Source organism: Phyllobates terribilis, unplaced genomic scaffold (assembly GCF_046119375.1).
Source record: "Phyllobates terribilis strain yellow unplaced genomic scaffold, ASM4611937v1 Scaffold_231__1_contigs__length_3143052, whole genome shotgun sequence".
NCBI lineage: Eukaryota > Metazoa > Chordata > Amphibia > Anura > Dendrobatidae > Phyllobates > Phyllobates terribilis.
This window is the reverse complement of record NW_027362991.1, coordinates 1,698,670-1,716,757: the sequence shown is the minus strand read 5'-3', so window position 1 is coordinate 1,716,757 and position 18,088 is coordinate 1,698,670. Positions and strand designations below refer to the sequence as shown.

Here is an 18,088-nt window from a genome sequence, read left to right as displayed (position 1 = left end):
ATGGCGCCTCCATTTCTGGTGTCGAAGGAACAGAACATCCTGGCACAGATGGAGAACCATCCAGAATGTGACCCAGACCTGTTAACTTTTAAACAACCAGTGCATGAAGTTCAGTATGGCTTTGTTCACACTAGGGAAGGGCTTGGCTTGGGTGGGAGTTGGGGGTTCATGTGTTTAAACCAGAAACCAGAAAACTGTTGTGGCGTGCCATCTGATGTGTATGGCAGCGTCTGTTGTTTTTTTTTTTTTGCAAGACATAGTAACGTAGGTTGAATAAAGAACTTGGTCCATCAAGTTCAACCTTTCTCCCCCAATTGTACATTTTGTCTAATTTAACTGTAACCCACAATGTTATGTGTATTGAGGAAATCATCCAGCCCTTTTTTGAAAGCTGTTCGTGTCGGCCATCACTACCTCTTGTGGTCGGCATTCCACAATCCAACTGCTCTTACTGTAAAGAACCCTTTCCTGTTTAGGTGCCAGAATCACCTTTCTTCCACTCGTAATGAGTGCCCCCTGGTCCTTAGTTTGGTCTTTGGAAGGTATAAGTCATGTGCCAGTCCTTTGTACTGACCACACATATATTTATACATGTAAATGAGATCCCCTCTGAGGCGTTGTTTTTCTAAGCTAAACAAGCTCAACTTTTCCAATCTCTCATCCTATGAGAGGCCTCCATCCTTGTAATAATCTACTTGCCGCCTTTGAACTGACTCTAACTTCTGAATATCCTTTTTAAAATGTGGAGCCCAAAACTGGATTCCATATTCCAGATGTGACTTCATCAGTGATTTATAAAGGGCTAACAATACGTTGGGATCGCTGGATTTTCTCTTTTTATACATCCTAAAATCTTGTTTGCTTTTGCGACTGCTGCTTGACATTGAGTGCTGCTGCTCAGCTTACTTGTAACCAGAATACCCAAGTCCTTCTCCTATTCTGTAGTCCTGAGTATACTCCCATTTAATGTATATGCAGCAATAGGATTACTCCGTCCTAGGTGCATTACCCTGCATTTATCTACATTAAACCTCATTTGCCAAGTGTTTGCCTTTTCGGTCATCTTATCCAGCTCTTTCTGCAATATCGAGACTTAATAGTTGACTTTTTTTAAACGGCCTTTAGCTCAATCTCGAGCCATGATGACTTGATAGTTTATCTATCTGTAGGAAGATTGATGTTCTGCGAGCCTAGATAGGTCCACCAGGGTCTTCTCCACCATTATTTTGATAGTATCAAGCCATCGGGTTGCTGGTCTTCCTCTTTGCCTTGTTCCTTCTATTCTTTTGACCATGATGTCCTTCAGTGATTGGACACATCATACGAAGAACGCAAAGTAGGCAAGTCGTAGCTTGGTGATCTTTGCTTCCAGCGACATGTCTGGCTTGATTTGTTCCAAAATTGATTTGTTTGGAGAAGGATGGTATCAATACCATGGATGGTAAGAAGAACACATTTTGAAGGCGTCTATTTAGAATAGTTGACTACGCTATTGTTTACCTTAGAAAAGAAGGTAGAACAGAGTCCAATTGTTCACCCTCTGGACTCCATGTGCCCATTCAATGCAGTGAGGCACATGAAGGGGCACGTCTTGGTAGCATTTTTTGGTCCTAACAACCCCCACCCCCTTCCCCAATGAAGTATTCAGTGCCAATCACTTCTCTTGAGTGTGTACAGCCTTATACCCATATTTTACCGAGCTGCAGATCAGCAGAGTCCTTGGCATTGTATGTCAAATGTGGTTTCTAGTTATTGTGTCCAAGTAAAGACCCCATGAACTTTTATCCTTCGCCGCCCTTACAATGTAACAACTGCTGGGATGGCAGGAAGCTGCATGTGAACAGAGACCGGTGAAGAACGCAGCCTCTGTGCCCTTGCAGGTCTGTGACTGCTTCTACCAGGAGAGATGGAGCTAAATTCAGCACCTAGTGGAAGCAATGTCCAGAAAGTCTTATAGATTTGTAATGATACTTAAAAATTTGTCAAATTTTATTTTATATCTCTAATTGTAAATTGTGTATTATCCAGACAATCAAGTTTAATTTTCATAATTAAAGGGGTATTCCCATCTCCAAGATCCTATCCCAATATGTAGTAGGTGTAATAATAATAATATTAGCAAATACCTCCAATTAGAAATGTAGTATAGTTTTCCTGATACGCTATGTCTTACCTCATGTGCAGAACCTTAGGTATCCATGGTTATGACCACTGATAGTGACTGCTAGTGGTCGTAACCATGGATTCCTAAGACCCTGCAATGCCTGCACATGAGGAAAGAGACATAGCTAATCACGAAAACTATACTACATTTCTAATTGGAGGTATTTGCTAATATTATAACTACATCTACTACATATTGGGTTCGGATCTTGGAGATGAGGAATAAGGTAGTCTCTGATTGGTAGGAAAATTTATTCTCTTTTAATCCTTTCCGTGTCACATGTGTAGTCAGTCTTTTTCTTTGAGTTAGATTTTTGTGATAATTTATATATTATTTTTTTGCTTAGGTAATCAATGTGGATGGAACTATGCGAAAAACCCTCATAGAAGACAAGCTGCCACATATTTTTGGTTTTACCCTGCTTGGAGATTACATCTATTGGACGGACTGGCAACGAAGAAGCATCGAAAGAGTTCATAAAGTCAGGGCGAGTCGAGAAATCATAATCGATCAGCTGCCGGATCTGATGGGGCTCAAAGCAGCCAGTGTAACCAACACTTTTGGTAAGATTCTAGGCATTACGTAAGCCTATATCTGCTGTTTCATGGGCAGTGACGCAGAGGCTGCTGGAAGCACCTGTACTCTGCTGAATGATTTTCAATACCGCAAAATAGATTCAAATGGACATTGCATGAAATGTAACCAGCTGTAGATGGAAGATTTCTCCATGCCGAGATTTTTATTTTTTTATTTTTCTTTATAATACTGGAGCACACCCCTTCTCTGAAAAAGCTCATAATTGTCCACCAGCATGTCACTTTAGCGCAGGGTTGCAGGTATATACATGTACCTTCAAAGGGAAACCTTTATTTGTTCCTTTAACAATTAAAGGATTTTGTTTTCTTACTGACCTTTCTTTACAAGTAAACATCAATGTACATGTATGCTTAGCACAATCTGCGCGGTTTGTCCTGTCTTAGTGTGCAGGCTTTGTTTTATTACTAAATTTTATCTTAAAATTTCAGTGCATGGGTTATTACTTTTTTACAACAGTATTGTATTTCACAAGAATGAATAACAAAAAAAAAAAAAGCTTGCAGTTCTCACACTGGCCACTGGGGCTATTTTAGTCTCTGTTTCAAGAAATTATACACTTAGATTAGCAGCAATGGACAGACATCTAATGAGCGTGTGCAAAGGTCATTGTGAGGTGGAGAGGAACAGGGTCAGAGTGGATTCTTTCCACTCTTTTTTTTCTTAACTCTGTACAGTGCCGTGATTGTAATCATGCCTCTGATGATAACGAAACTGCTGTAAACTCTTTTTGAAATGACCGGAAGTATGGGGTCAATTCATCAAGAGTTGCGTAGCAGACTCTTGCGCGACTCAAGTCTTGATAGAATTCAAGTCACCAAATTCATTAAGAGGTGCACGCCTCTCCATGAATTACAGTGCACCTGCTTGAGCCACGCCAGAAATGCTACTGCAGTATAAGTCTGGAGTAACAATTGTGGTGTACCAAGTTCCCTCACTTTTAATGAAATCACCCTCACCTGCTGTATCCTCACTCATCCCTTGTAGACTGTGAGCCCTCGCGGGCTGGGTCCTCTCCCCTCCTGTACCAGTCGGTGACTTGTATTGTTTAAGATTATTATAATTGTTTTTATGTATACCCCTATCACATGTAAAGCGCCATAGAATAAATGGCGTTATAATAATAATTGAGCGGCTTGGCTACGCCCCTGCTCCTCCTCAGCTCAAACTATTTCAAACTGACATGGAAACGCCAAAAGTTGTAAAAAGTATGCGCAGCGCCGCATTGCTCAAAAACTTTGTGACTTTTCAAAGTTTTAAGGCCATTTTTCTGGCGTAAAAGCTTGAATTAATCGCCCACTGTGAGTATAAAATACCAGTGGCCAGATTAAAAATTGTAAGATTACTTTTTCTTTTTAAAAAAAATTAAATTGAAAAATCACCATTATGAAATAAAAAAGTACCAAATTTTTTCGAAAAATACATGTGGCGCAGAAACCGGATTTAAACAATATTTTCTGATTACATGTTCCCTTTTAAGGCTTTTTCAAGTTTTCAGTGTTTTTAACATAATACAGTATTAAATTTGCTGTCAAAAACATCACAACAAAGCCCTATATGCATTAAACCTTTTTGGTAACCGGCTATGTCCCTCTTTCCCACTTTTTGGCTCTCAGACCCCCCCATGAACTGGAAGGAGCTTACTTATATTCTCGGTAGTAGTTTTAGGAGGCCATGCTGGCCACATTTCCACAGAATTTATCGAACATGGTAGTGATTTAATTCTGTTTTATTCCAGGCACCAACCCTTGTGCAGATCATAATGGAGGCTGCAGTCACCTCTGTTTCTTCACCCCTCGCGCCATCCGATGTTCTTGCCCGTTGGGGCTAGAACTTCTGAGTGACATGAAAACTTGCATCATTCCGGAAGCATTCTTGGTTTTCACGAGCAGGGCAGCAATTCACAGGATTTCTTTAGAAACGAACAATAATAATGTTGCAATTCCACTGACGGGAGTTAAGGAGGCATCTGCTTTGGATTTCGATGTGTCCGATAATAGGATCTACTGGACAGATATCACATTAAAGGTACAATGTTGTGCCACTTTTTTCGGTGAAGCCCAGTTCTTAGTAGTCTGCACTTACGTGTGGTAGTTGGTGAAATGAACATGCCATTGTTGAGTTCATAAATGGTCATGTTTGGGGTCCAACCAACTAGAAAATGGCGATTCCTTGGTCTTACCACCGGTGGTCAAAATATATACAAAAATTAGAGATTGAACCCAATTTACCAGTCTCCTGAATCAAGTATGACATTAGGAATGTCCAGCCATGCTTAAAAAAATAGTTTAGAATGGTAAAAGATTTAAAAAAAAAAGTTGTATGTATCCTACCGACTCGAACTTTTCCGGTACGCTGCTCTCGATACATCTTTGGATGAGCATATGCTACCTTCGCTCATGACTGCTGAAGCCAATTAGTGGCAGCAACAGTGACCCCAGTGGTCATTTAGATAGGTGGCACGTGGTCAGCTCCCGGGAGAGTAGGTAAGGGAGTTTGAGATTATAACATTTTAAGCTGTTCTTTTCTTATCTGCTGGACAACCCGTTTGGGGTCAGTGCAAAAAACAGTAAATTATGTTTCCAAACTAAAAGTATAGGCAGAATTAGAGGACAATTTATCTTAAGATTGATGTCCTCCATGGATGGAGAATATGTACCTCACCAACAATTGGAGGCATCTCACCTGTGAAGCTCCCCTTGCAGTTTGAGAAGCTTTGTTTTTTTTCTTACTTAGCTTCGTAGCTTGTAATACCTAAAATATATGTTCAAGTGTCTCCATTTTCTGTTTCTGTAGACCATCAGCAGGGCTTTTATGAATGGAAGCTCTGTAGAACATGTCATTGAGTTTGGCCTCGATTACCCGGAGGGAATGGCAGTTGACTGGATGGGAAAGAACCTTTATTGGGCTGATACCGGTACCAACCGCATAGAAGTCTCTCGTCTTGATGGACAGTTTAGACAGGTTTTGGTTTGGAAAGATCTCGACAACCCAAGATCTCTTGCTTTGGATCCAGCACAGGGGTAAGCGATAAAGTTTACGATGAGTCCTGTTATCCTGCTTTTTTGGGGGGTTGGTACCAAATAATCACAGTAGATTGTGCTGGAGAACATGTTGGGTTACTAAATAGGTCTAGCTAATTTTCTTTAATTTCTCTTAAAGGGAGTCTGTCAGCACAAAACGACTCTTCAAGTCAAACACAGGTGCTCATTGTTCCCTGGACATGGCCAACAGTTCAGTGCATCTTCCCCAGTACTTATTTTCAATCTATCTCTGCCCTCCTCTAAAGCCAAAGATGTCGGTCAAGAAAGAGGTGGTGGGAAGTGAGATGGATGCAAAACTAGTTGGAAAAATGCACTGAGCGCTTGTGCTTGGCTGCAATTACTAAGATTGGAGATGATGGTGCTTTTAAAATGTTTTTACATTTTTGTGGAGTGGGGGGGGAGCTGGAGGCAAATGTGCATTCTGCTGCAAGTTCTCCTGAAACAACAGTTACAGTTCTCCATAGAACTTTATGGGCACCAACTGCCATCCCCTATCTCACTAATGGGAAAATATGTATTCACTGAACAAAGATTTTACTTGAGAATTTTGAGAATGATCAGTCCAGGAAGAGAAAAAAAAAGTGGATTTCTCTAATAATATAGATTACAAATTGTCTTATTTTTACGTGTAGTATGGATTTTTAAAAAAAATAAATAAAAGATTGGTTGATTTTTAAGCATTACAGTGTAAATTAACTATTTCGATAGCAGTGTCTTAACACGTGTGTAATGTGCGTGTATAAAATGCGTGCATGTAAAATATACTTGTATATTATACACACACACGTATCTATGTATATATTACATATATTTAGACACACAATGTATGTGTCTATTATATATAATGTGTGTGTAAAATGTGTATGCATTTTATACATGTGTGTGCTATATGTATATGTGCGTCTGTGTGTTTATATATTTTATATATATATCATATAATGTATGTATGTGTGTATATCTATATTATAATTGTGTGTGTGTATATAATATGTACATACATGATATAATATACACACATATCTCTCTATATCTATAGAGAGAGAGAGAGAGAGAGATATATATATATAGAGATATATATAGAGAGAGAGAGAGAGAGAGAGATATAGAGAGAGAGAGAGATATAGAGAGAGAGAGAGAGAGATATAGAGAGAGAGAGAGATATAGAGAGAGAGAGAGATATAGAGAGAGAGAGAGATATAGAGAGAGAGAGAGATATAGAGAGAGAGAGAGATATAGAGAGAGAGAGAGATATAGAGAGAGAGAGAGATATAGAGAGAGAGAGAGATATAGAGAGAGAGAGAGATATAGAGAGAGAGAGAGATATAGAGAGATATAGAGAGATATAGAGAGATATAGAGAGATATAGAGAGATATAGAGAGATATAGAGAGATATAGAGAGATATAGAGAGATATAGAGAGATATAGAGAGATATAGAGAGATATAGAGAGATATAGAGAGATGTAGAGAGATGGAGAGAGATGGAGAGAGATGTAGAGAGAGATGGAGAGAGATATGGAGAGAGATGGAGAGAGATGTAGAGAGAGATGTAGAGAGAGATAGGTAGATATACTCTTCAATTACAGTTCTTGACTCCTTTATCCTTGCAGATACATGTACTGGACAGAATGGGGAGGAAAACCCAGGATAGTTCGCGCCTACATGGACGGGACCAACATTATCACTTTGGTTGATAAACTGGGCCGCGCTAATGATCTGACCATTGACTACGCTGACCAAAGACTTTATTGGACAGACCTGGATACTAACATGATCCAATCGTCCAACATGTTAGGTAAATGTGGGACTCGCATGGCTTTAGTACTGCTGAGCTTCTCACTTCTGTGTAAATCTATCATACGTCTTGTGTAGGTTCAGCTTTTTGGGAGGTTCCTCAGTTGTTGCTGATCTGAGGCTATGGACTATTTGTTGAAATATTCTTTGTCTGGACTTGTGTGAATTCTAAGCTGATGCTTACAGACTGATGGCAACGTCCTTAAATTCAGTGTTTCGCTGGTCACACAAGACTTTTTTCTGTCTGTAACTGTAGGCAAGAAATAATAGACAAGGCTCTCCAACCTAAATATAAAGTAATGATGTAAGGCGCAGTTTTAAGCAAAAAACCAGCTGTTGTCTCATGGCAGAGCATTAATTCTTGCTTTCAGCGCCTGTCTGGGAATATTATGACTTCATGCGTTTTATGGTCATTCCTTGCAATTGGCTGTGATCTAAACTGTATGGAGAATGTGGCTTTTCAGCAGTTAAATGGTACACAGGCTCAGAAGGTTCATACATGTTCACATGCATTAGCACATTTTTACCTGTTTTATTGGTTATCTTTAATAAAATGGCAATCTTCATCCTTCATATCTTTTCGTTTGCATCCTGATCCAGGTTTCAGATTTTTCTCTTGTGGGAGTGTCCCTCTCAGTAATATAGGCTGGATGCTGCTGCCTCTTCACTTGCTATGGTTTATTAGCACAGCTCCAACACTGCGCTAATTTTCTCTCCTTGTCTACAGCCTGTTTTATCAGTCTTACATAAAGTTTTAGAGACTTTCTTCCCCCTCCACAGCAGATCTGTATACAACCTGTACGTACTGCTATCTCTAACACTGAGAGAAGAGAGCGCTGTCAGGAGAAAGTTCTCACTGATTTGTATATATATTTTTTTTAGATTTTGCAGATCACTCAGATAAGGGATTTAGGCCCTGATTAATTTAGACCAACGATTTTTTTCATGCCGTCTTGATGAGAAGGATCTGACCCTCGGATCAAAATTGGACATGTCTGCGCAGACCGAGAGAGGTCACGGACATGTCAATGGCCCCATAGGCTATCTGGAAATCCACTGATTGCACTCGTACGCGAAAAATGGACATCTGAATGAGCCCTTATATTCAGTAACTTTCGATGTTCGTGTGTTTATAATGGATGTTTCTGAACATTTTCCCCTTTTATGTTCAACAGGGGAGGACCGAGAGATCATTGCTGACGACCTTCCTCATCCCTTTGGTCTTACCCAGTACAGTGACTACATCTACTGGACAGACTGGAACCTGCACAGCATCGAAAGGGCAGACAAATCCAACGGCAAGAATCGCACTTTGATCCAAGGTCGATTGGACTTTGTTATGGACATTCTGGTATTCCACTCCTCCCGGCAGGATGGCTCCAACGAGTGTGTGCAGAACAATGGACACTGCAGTCAGCTCTGCCTGGCCGTGCCGAATGGATACAGATGCAGCTGCTCCTCTCATTACACCCTGGACACCAACAACAAGAACTGCAGCTGTACGCACCCGTAGAGTTCATTACTTTTATTTCCAGACTGCTGTAAATGACTACAGCATTGTTAACCATCAAAGTTTTTATCCTCTTAATATATTGCAATCATCATATTATATAGCAGTGTGCACTTGCAATTGCTCATTTTGTCTTTTTACCCAATTAATTCTTCTCTTTTCCAGACTAGCTGAATCCTTCTAAGCTCTATGTAGGAGCAGGAGGTCAATTTTTCCTGCATGAGTCATCAGTAGAACTACAAAAAGTCACTGCAAAGTCCCTGGCAAGGGGAGGAGCGGAGCAGCTGGGTCAGGAGTTGACGAGAAGGCGGAGCTGGACTGACAGGGACTTTGCAGTGACTTAGAATTGTAGTTGTAATGATGACTCCTGCAGAAAAAAAGGCATTTTCTGCAGTGGTTTTTGGATTCAAATTACATACGTGATTTTTCTATGGTACATGTTTTAGTCGGCAAAGATGCATGTTTGAATTTTTTGGGGGGCGGTAGGGGGGGTTTGCAGCAGTCTTGCACTTTCTCATTGTTTTCCATGGGTGAAAAAAAACACTGAAAGAATTGATATGCTGCTGATTTCAGAAACGCTGCAGATTTGCAGTCAGAAAAAAACATGCGAATGCATGAAATTTCATATTTCTGAAATCGTAACTTTTGCTGGTGCTGTAAAAGCAGATTTTAATTTGCATAAAAAACGCTGCAAAAAAAAAGCCGCAAAAACACATCGTGTGAACATAGGCTAAAGTTGTTGTGTTTTTTTTTGAGGACTTTACTATTGATTGCTCTTTTTAGAACAAGCTATTAATATCTGATCGATGGGGTCACATTCCTGGTACCCCTGCCAATGAGCTAAGTGAAGGGGATGCGTCACTTGATAGTGCCTTTCCATCCAAGTAAATGGATTGAGCTGCAGTACCAAGCACAGCCACCACCAAATATGTGGCGCTGTGCCGAGAAAATAATTAAGAGGATCCTCCAGTACAGTTACTTCATTCAGCTGAACTGTGGGATTCCGGGAGGCGGACCCCCACCGATCAGATGATAATGGCCTTTCCTGAAATTAAAGGGCTTGTCCACTATTTTGAGCAAGTACTGATCGGCTACAGATGTTTGATAGCAGGAGACTGGTAGGTGGACACAGTCTACACAGAGGCATTTGAAGGCAAAGGGTGCAACATGTTTAACGAAACCCAAGTGCAAAACTGCCCAAATTGCATGCATTTATGAAGAAAAAAAATTTGTCCCCAAAGGTGGACAGCCCCTTTAAGAAATGGCTCATTGCAAGTAGAAAAAAACAGTTATAATTGTATAATAGTAAGAGTACACAAGATCATGTCTCCAAATCGTGATGAGAAGATCACACATCTGTTATAGTAAAGATGGAGCGGCCATCCCCATTAATATTAAAGGGGCATCCTGTGTTTTATGTTGCAGTGCCTTCCAGCTTTCTTCTATTTAGCCAAAAAACGGCGATCAATCGAATGTTAGTTGATGAACAGCAGAGTCCAGACATCATCCTTCCGATTCACGGCCTCCGGAACGTCAAAGCCATCGCTTATGATCCCCTAGACAAACTCATCTACTGGGTGGACGGGCGCCAGAATATTATTAAAAGGGCCAAGGATGACGGCACTCAGGTAAGACTCCTGCCTCTTACTTTAATGCGAGCTTCTATCTGGAAAGTTACTTAAAACGTTACCTTGTACTTTGATGGTGTTTGCTGAGACGCCACAGATGTGTTGTGGAGCTGCAGGACGGCTGTGATTGAGAGCTGCAGGACGGCTGTGATTGACAGCTGCTCTCCAATGTCAGAGACGACTGACTCTCTGGGGAAGTTTGCTTTCTTACTCTTCCGCCAGTCCTGGTTTGGTGATTGCTGGAGCTGACTGTTTTATATGGGCACCCTTAGCAGCTTTCATTCGTTACACTTTTACGGCGCGGCACTTAAAGTCTGTGTTCTTTCGGAAGGTATAGTCTCGCTGGACCGAAATCAAAGTCTCTTTCCATGTGAAGGTATTTTGGCCAGTTTCAAAGTTATTAGTTTTGCATGCTTGGTATTTCGCACGCTCTAAAAACAAACATGCCATCATTCGAATAGAATTGCAGTTGAAATGAATCCGGGTTGAAAAGATGCCAGCTTTTATGGGTGCAAGCCAAAGAACAGATGGATCTCTTGGGAAGGGGCTGGAGAGAGGAGACCATTTACATTGCGTATGTCAGCAACCTGATTTGCAATTTTTTTTTTTTTTCTCCCTAAAATTATTTAAATGCTAAAATGGTTAAAGCATTGTAGCCTTACAACTGTACCAGGTCTGTATGGAAGAACTGAGCTACAAAACCCTCCTTTAGCTTAGAACCTTAACTGGAAACTTTTTTTTTTTTTGGCCATTGCATAATTCCCAAAATCAAAAGTTAGCCCCTCTCCGATTCTTGAGACCCTGAGGTCAAGTCCTGCATTGCCCTATCTTGAATGAAGCGGAGGTGTGCATGCTTGACCTCTGTTCCATCCAATGTCTATGGGACCACCACTGGAGAAGGGGGGAGTATAGCGCTCGGCTATTTCCGGTAGTCCCATTGACCATAAATAGAGCAGAGGATGAGCATGTGCACCGCCGCTCCATTCAAGACAGCGCAATGCAGAACTCGATCTCGCGGGTTCTGGAATCTCATTCTTGGGATCACTGGGGGTTCCAGTGGTTAGATCCCTAGTGATCAACAAGTTATCCCCTTCTCCAGACAATAACTTGCGATTTTGGGAAAACCCTTTAAAGAAAAGTTCTTGTTGAGTATGTCCGTTCCCACTGTTGTGAGCTCAGGAACAAGTGTGGATGTTGCTCTTGTGGCAAAGTCAAAGTAGTAGATTAAGTAACTCAATAGACATGTGGCCCCCATGCACATTAGACTAATGTTGGCCCAACCTGCAGGGGGCATCGGCTAACTGATGGTCGGGGGGAGCGGTCAATCAGGCATGTCTGACTTCAGAGTGCCAATTGGCCAGGTGAGTTCTCCTCTGTATGGGAGAGACTGCCAAGATGACTGTCAGCCTTGTAATGTTGCTGGCCGGCTTAAGTGTATTTTAGACTACCACTGACCCCTAACAGGTATTGCAGTGAGCTTCAAGGGATCCTGTCATGTAAAATAAAATGCTGTTAACCTGCAGATATGGGGTTAATCTGCAGGTTAATAGCGTTCTGAAGCTGCCTGGAGCCCCACTACCGGGAATAAAATTTATTCCTTCCGGCAGTCTCGGGCTTTCAGTCATAGGGGAGGGCCGACCTTGCTTCATTCATCCCTTAGTGCATAGTGAGCTGTGGCTGTAACAACGCCCCCAGCACTGATTGACAGCCGGCTCTCATACTGAGCCGGCTGTCAGTCAGTGCTGGAGTATAGTTACATCTGCCACTCGCTATGCACCACTGAGTGTTGACCGAAGCCAGGCCGGCCCTCCCTAATGACTGAAAGCCCAAGAAAAAAAATAAAGGCTCAACCTAAATGAGAATACAGCCTATAATGATAGACATCCCACCAGTTTTGACGTACAAAAATGAATGTGAATGGGCAGCAGTAAGTAAAGTGCAACCATTAGACCTCCACCTCTGGCGATTACACAGGACTCTTGCCTGTGTAATTTCACTTTCTATTGTATGATCATTAATGGCCAAGTAATATATTTGAGGTCAAGGACATTTCTCTCTGGGATGGAGACCAAATAACCCCAACTCCCCCACCTTACGTTCATACCAAAGGAGATGAACCCGCCCCTGTGAATGATAAAAATGGCCAAGTAGTAAAACTAAATATTTTCAGTGGGTGGTACCAAGGCTAAGATAAGTGTTTGTTTGGAGCTAAACATTTCATTAATATAATTTTTTTTTTTCACAAATACTTGATAATAACCTTAAAGTAAATCTCAGTGTAAATCCATAGACGTGTTAAAGTGTATTCCAGGTGTTTATTCTAGAGGTCACACCACCTCGACTGTAGTCACCATCCTGTGATGCAGCCTTGGACATTACTGGCTGCAGAATGAGCTAACTGAGAGTTCATCAGCAAGCTTGTCTTCACTGAGAGTTTGTATCTATTTTACCTGCCGTTTTCTGATGTCCTCTCATCTGATTTATGACCACATGAAAGTTGAGCTGAACTTTGATGTGGTCATAAATGCAAACTAGAAAACTTGAGAATTCGTCAATGAGCTTTGACTGTTTGATGCTAAAAGAATTATAATACGTAGGGAAAAAAAAAACTATAGAAGCCCAAATATGCAACATTTTATATGAAACCAAATAAAAAAAATATTTTTAATCCAAAAAAAACAAGCATTTAAGTTGAAGAAAAACATTCTCAAAAGGGTCCATAGTCTTTAATCCTTTGGCATATTGGCCCCTTTTTCTGATACCATGTATTAAATTGTGTTTTTGTTGTTTTTTTCTTTTTGTCCCCCTCTATAGCCTCTGGTGTTAGTATCCACTCCAAACCAAAGCCAAACCCTAGAAAAACAGCCGCACGACTTGAGCATTGATGTCTACAGCCGCACCATGTACTGGACGTGCGAGGCCACCAACAGCATCAACGTCAACAGGGTTCCGGGAGAATATATTGGCACTGTTTTGCGCGGAGAACATGACAAACCAAGGGCCATTGCTTTGAATGCAGAACGAGGGTAAGATTTTTTATTTTTATCTTTTATGGTTCAAACTGAATTAATACAAGTGTCTTTAAAAAGTTTTTGGAATTTTAAGAATTTTTATATTTTGCTTTAGCATGGTGACGGCTGCTCATAGATGTATCCTGAGCAGTGGATACATGACAGCCCATCATGTAAACTGCCATTATACCGGCAGACATGTACCGGCATGCATCCTCTGGTATGTGGTTGTGTTTTCACTGCCTGGCAGGACGGAGGACGTAAGGAACTTGCCATCATATTTTTCTCCTAAATATGTTCTGCCAGTTAAATCCCTGAAGACAGATAAACAAGTGGACAGAATGGGAACCATGTGTAATGCAGCTGGAGAAGAGCTACAGATGGGTTTGTCGAGCAGATGTGAAGAGCGTTCAGCAGGCATTTGGGTTGGCTGAATAATTTTTTTATTTTTTTGGGGGGAGAAAATATTACCAGTCACTCAGCATAAAGAGCAAAACAGATGAAGAAATAATAATTTTTTATTTTTTTTATTTGGCTTTCTTCTAAACAACTCTGGAAACCACGGAAAACTTTGTACATTTTAATATCCGTTATTAAGAATAATTTATAAAACATTAGGAAAAGTAAATTGCTTTCTTCATCTAATTAAAAGAAAAAATGGACTGGTGTTGCCAAACTGGGAAATGTTTTTTTTATTAACAAAATTGGACGTCTCTGTACAGAATAATAATAATAATATATAAAAAATATTATTTATTATTTTTTTAATAATTTTTTTTATTCATTATTCGCCATTTATTCCATGGCACTTTACATGCACATGAAGGTTTCTGGAACGATCAGTATTTAAAGGGGTTTTCCAGGGTATAGTGTGTGGTTTTTTTTTTTTTTTTTTATTCATCGGACCTCCTCTACTGGGCTTCGGTGGTGATGCAGTAATTTATTTCTAAGCCCTGGCCTCACAAAGTCTTGGAAAATGGCGGTGGGTAGAAATAGTTGCTCTCTAAGCTCTCCCAATGCAACACAAGGGCAACTAAAAGGGCACAAGCCCCACTACTAAAGCAGCCCCTCTCTAATAGGAGGCATATTCTTTAATTTGAATACCTTCAATTTGATGCATAATGAACTTTTGATGTTGTTGTCTACATATTGGGGGTTGTGCGGAATAAAATCTTATTACTGATATGTGATAATTGTGTTGTTTGGCACCACTTTTGTCCAGAAAACTGCCTTGCTATTAGCATGCCAAGCTCACGGTGCAGATTTTAAAATTTTAACACACTAAAGTTGTCCCCCTGACATGTTTCTCTACTTCTATTGCTTCATCAGGGTGAAGTTGTACTATTGTCCCTTTCCCTGATGAAGCTGCAAAAGCAGTGAAACCTATTGGGGGCCAACTTTAACAGCTTACACTGTTAAATCTACAAAGTGAGCTTACATTAGTATGCCAAGCTTACGTTGTAGATTACACGTTTCACTGCTTCTGTGGCTTCATCAGGGTCCTAATATTGTCCTTTTGCCTGATGAAGCTGCAAGAGCAGTGAAACATATTGAGGGGAACAACGTTAGTGTGTTACATTATAAAATCTGTACCATGAGCATGGCATACTTGGAGCAAGGCAGTATTCCTAGCAACTGTTACCATTTGGCACCACTTATGGCCTGAATTAATAATGCTGGAGGCAGCAGTCTGGAATAGTGCCTCACTAGGAGTATGCCAAGCTCGCTGTGTAGACTTTAAAATGTAACATTCTAAAGTTGTCCGCTCACCACCCATCAATGTTTCACTGCTTTTGCAGCTTCTTCAGGGGAAGGGAGCTTGATGAAGCCTAAGAAGCAGTAAAACCTGTCGGGGGAGGGGGCACAATTTTAAAACCATGATAGACTTTAATTTGATACAAGATATGTTCTGGGGGTCCATTACCAAGGGACTTCTGTACTAGTGGTGCTTATGCCCTTTTAGTCTCTCCTCAGTTCAGTTCTGTTGAATCAATTCCCCGCCCAGGTCATTTTGCTTTTTCGGCTCTGCTTTGTCTCCCACAATGCAGTTTAATGGCCGTGATGGCTAAGATTATGTAATTTGGGTATTGTAAACTATAAAACTTTTGCCTGTGTGTTGGAAGCAGATGCACCTACTGGCCTTCTCCAAAATAGTACATCTATAAAATACTCAGACAAGTCTGCTGACCGATGGTCCATGCAAAATTGCATACTTGTTGCATTGTACTTGTAAGATTTCTTCACTATTTCATCTTCCAAAATTCTGTTATATTGTTGGCTCAATTTGCTTTATTTTCCCAGACATGTCTGTTATGTAAATGGAGAGATATCTGCATCATATTGCACAAGGGATTTCTCCCGACAGAGTCTTGATTTAACTGCAAAAATCAAAGTGATTATTTTGGCGACAGTTCATATGTAGAGGTTTTTTGTTTTTTTCCGCATTGTGGGTCAGCAGCATTCACACACAACTTTTCTTCTTGGCTGGTAATGTTCTAACGGCTGACTTTAAAGTAAATGTGCGCCCTTGAGAAAGCTTACTTCATTCTGTTTTATCATTGAGTTTGATGAAATATTTTGTAAGCTTTCCCTGATGGCTGTTGGCACCCGGAATATGTCTGACTATATATCTATGTACTATGTAGGGGATGTCGAGCAAAATATCAGAAAATGGCTATAAAAATATATTACAAAATGAATCCGCGAGAGGTGAAAAGAAAGGAAATTCTACAACTGTTGGTACACCTAAAATATGAATATTCGACACACTCCAAGTGTATTGACCCCCTCAGGGATTTTTTTTCTGTATAAATCCCCCCCCCCCCCCCCCATCCTTTTTTTTTTTTTTTTTTAATTATATTTGAAATAATAGAGGTTCATTACTAATTTTTGCATTGTTTGGTTTGTACAGCCCTGATTATGTCTCTACATTCGAGTAGAGCGGATAAATTTGCGGGGCTCCAGTTGAGGTCAGTGGTACCTTGCGGTTAGACTGCAGACCCGCGAATCTCTTACCTTCCGGCGTCCCCTGCACAACATTTGATTCATCAGGGCTGGCATGACGTCATCTGTGACACACAGATGATGTCACACCAGCCCTGGCTAATCAAAAGCCACGTCGGGGATGCCAGAAGGTAAGAGATTCGCCGGCCTCTAGTCTAGCTGCCAGGTTAACATGACCTCGACGCTAGACCAGTGTCACGCAAATCTATCTGCTCATCTCTACTCTCTATAGCTGGATGCAGAATGAGTTAACAGTGAATCTGTCAGTGAGTTCGCTTTGATGCCACAGCCTGTAACACTTAGGCTATGTGCCCCCGATGCAGAAATGCTGCGGAGTGTTTCTGCATCTCCCTGGCAGAAAAAACGCATGCAGATTTTACATGCGTTTTTTCTGCCAGGTAGAAGTGTTTGTGAAGCGTTTTGATCATGCGATTTCGCATGCGGGTTGTCAAGTGCTTTTTCAAGCGATTTTAGCATCACTTGGAAAGTGCTTGACAACTTGGTCACACTATATAAATCCATGCAACCGACATGGATTTATATAGTGTGACCAAGTCATCAATAGTAAAAAAAAAAAGAAAAAAAAAAAAGAATAAAAATGTTGAAAATTTTTTTTAAAAAAAAGTTACTCACCTTCCGATGGCCCCCGGTCTCCTCTCCGGTGCGTCTGGTGTCTTAGGCGGCTCGCGGTGCTCTAAAAAGGACCTTCCATGACGTCATCTAGTCATATGACATCTGCTGACGTCAGCGGTCGCGTGACCTGTCACATGACTAAATGACTTGTAAAATAACCACGGCACTCAAACTTTGATGAATTTATTACATAAAATCATCAAAGTTTGAGTGCCGAGGTTATTTTACAAGTATTTAGGTTTGGACCCTACTCGTGCACCTGTCCGGTTGTGCAGCAGTTTCTCTTTAATGACTAAATGACGTCATGGAAGGTCCTTTTACACCACCACGAGCAGACGGGGCCATCAGAAGGCAAGTATGTTTGTTTTTTTTTTAATTCTTTTTTTTTTTTTTTTTTTTTTTTTTTATACAGGTACTATGGTACCTGGGTCTGGATGAGAGTCTCCTCTTCTCCAGACCCGGGTACCATCCGCACATTGAATCGCTTAATATCCGCATGTGCACATGCAGTCATGCGGGTATTATGCGGTCCAATGCAAGTCAATGGCGGCAATTTTGCCGTGATTCCGCATAATTAATGCTAGTGCTGCAGATTTTTCCGCAGTGATAATCCACAGCGGAAATTTCCGCAGCATGTGCACAGCACGTGAGGATTATCATTGGGAAACATGGCAGACAACTTAACATGCGTTTTTAATGTGTTTTCGC

The 18,088-nt window shown here is 40.8% G+C and overlaps 1 protein-coding gene across 1 annotated transcript in view; it reads left to right on the top strand.

Annotated features, from left to right (window-relative positions):
• Positions 1-18,088, top strand: part of LOC141215222 (low-density lipoprotein receptor-related protein 5-like) — a 122,632-nt gene that overhangs the window by 85,986 nt on the left and 18,558 nt on the right. Inside the window, exons 8-14 of the mRNA XM_073665545.1 lie at positions 2,511-2,727; positions 4,497-4,786; positions 5,555-5,781; positions 7,412-7,596; positions 8,771-9,094; positions 10,531-10,733; positions 13,548-13,759. Coding sequence (XP_073521646.1) covers positions 2,511-2,727; positions 4,497-4,786; positions 5,555-5,781; positions 7,412-7,596; positions 8,771-9,094; positions 10,531-10,733; positions 13,548-13,759 — 1,658 coding nt within the window. The remainder of the gene's footprint in view (positions 1-2,510; positions 2,728-4,496; positions 4,787-5,554; positions 5,782-7,411; positions 7,597-8,770; positions 9,095-10,530; positions 10,734-13,547; positions 13,760-18,088) is intronic.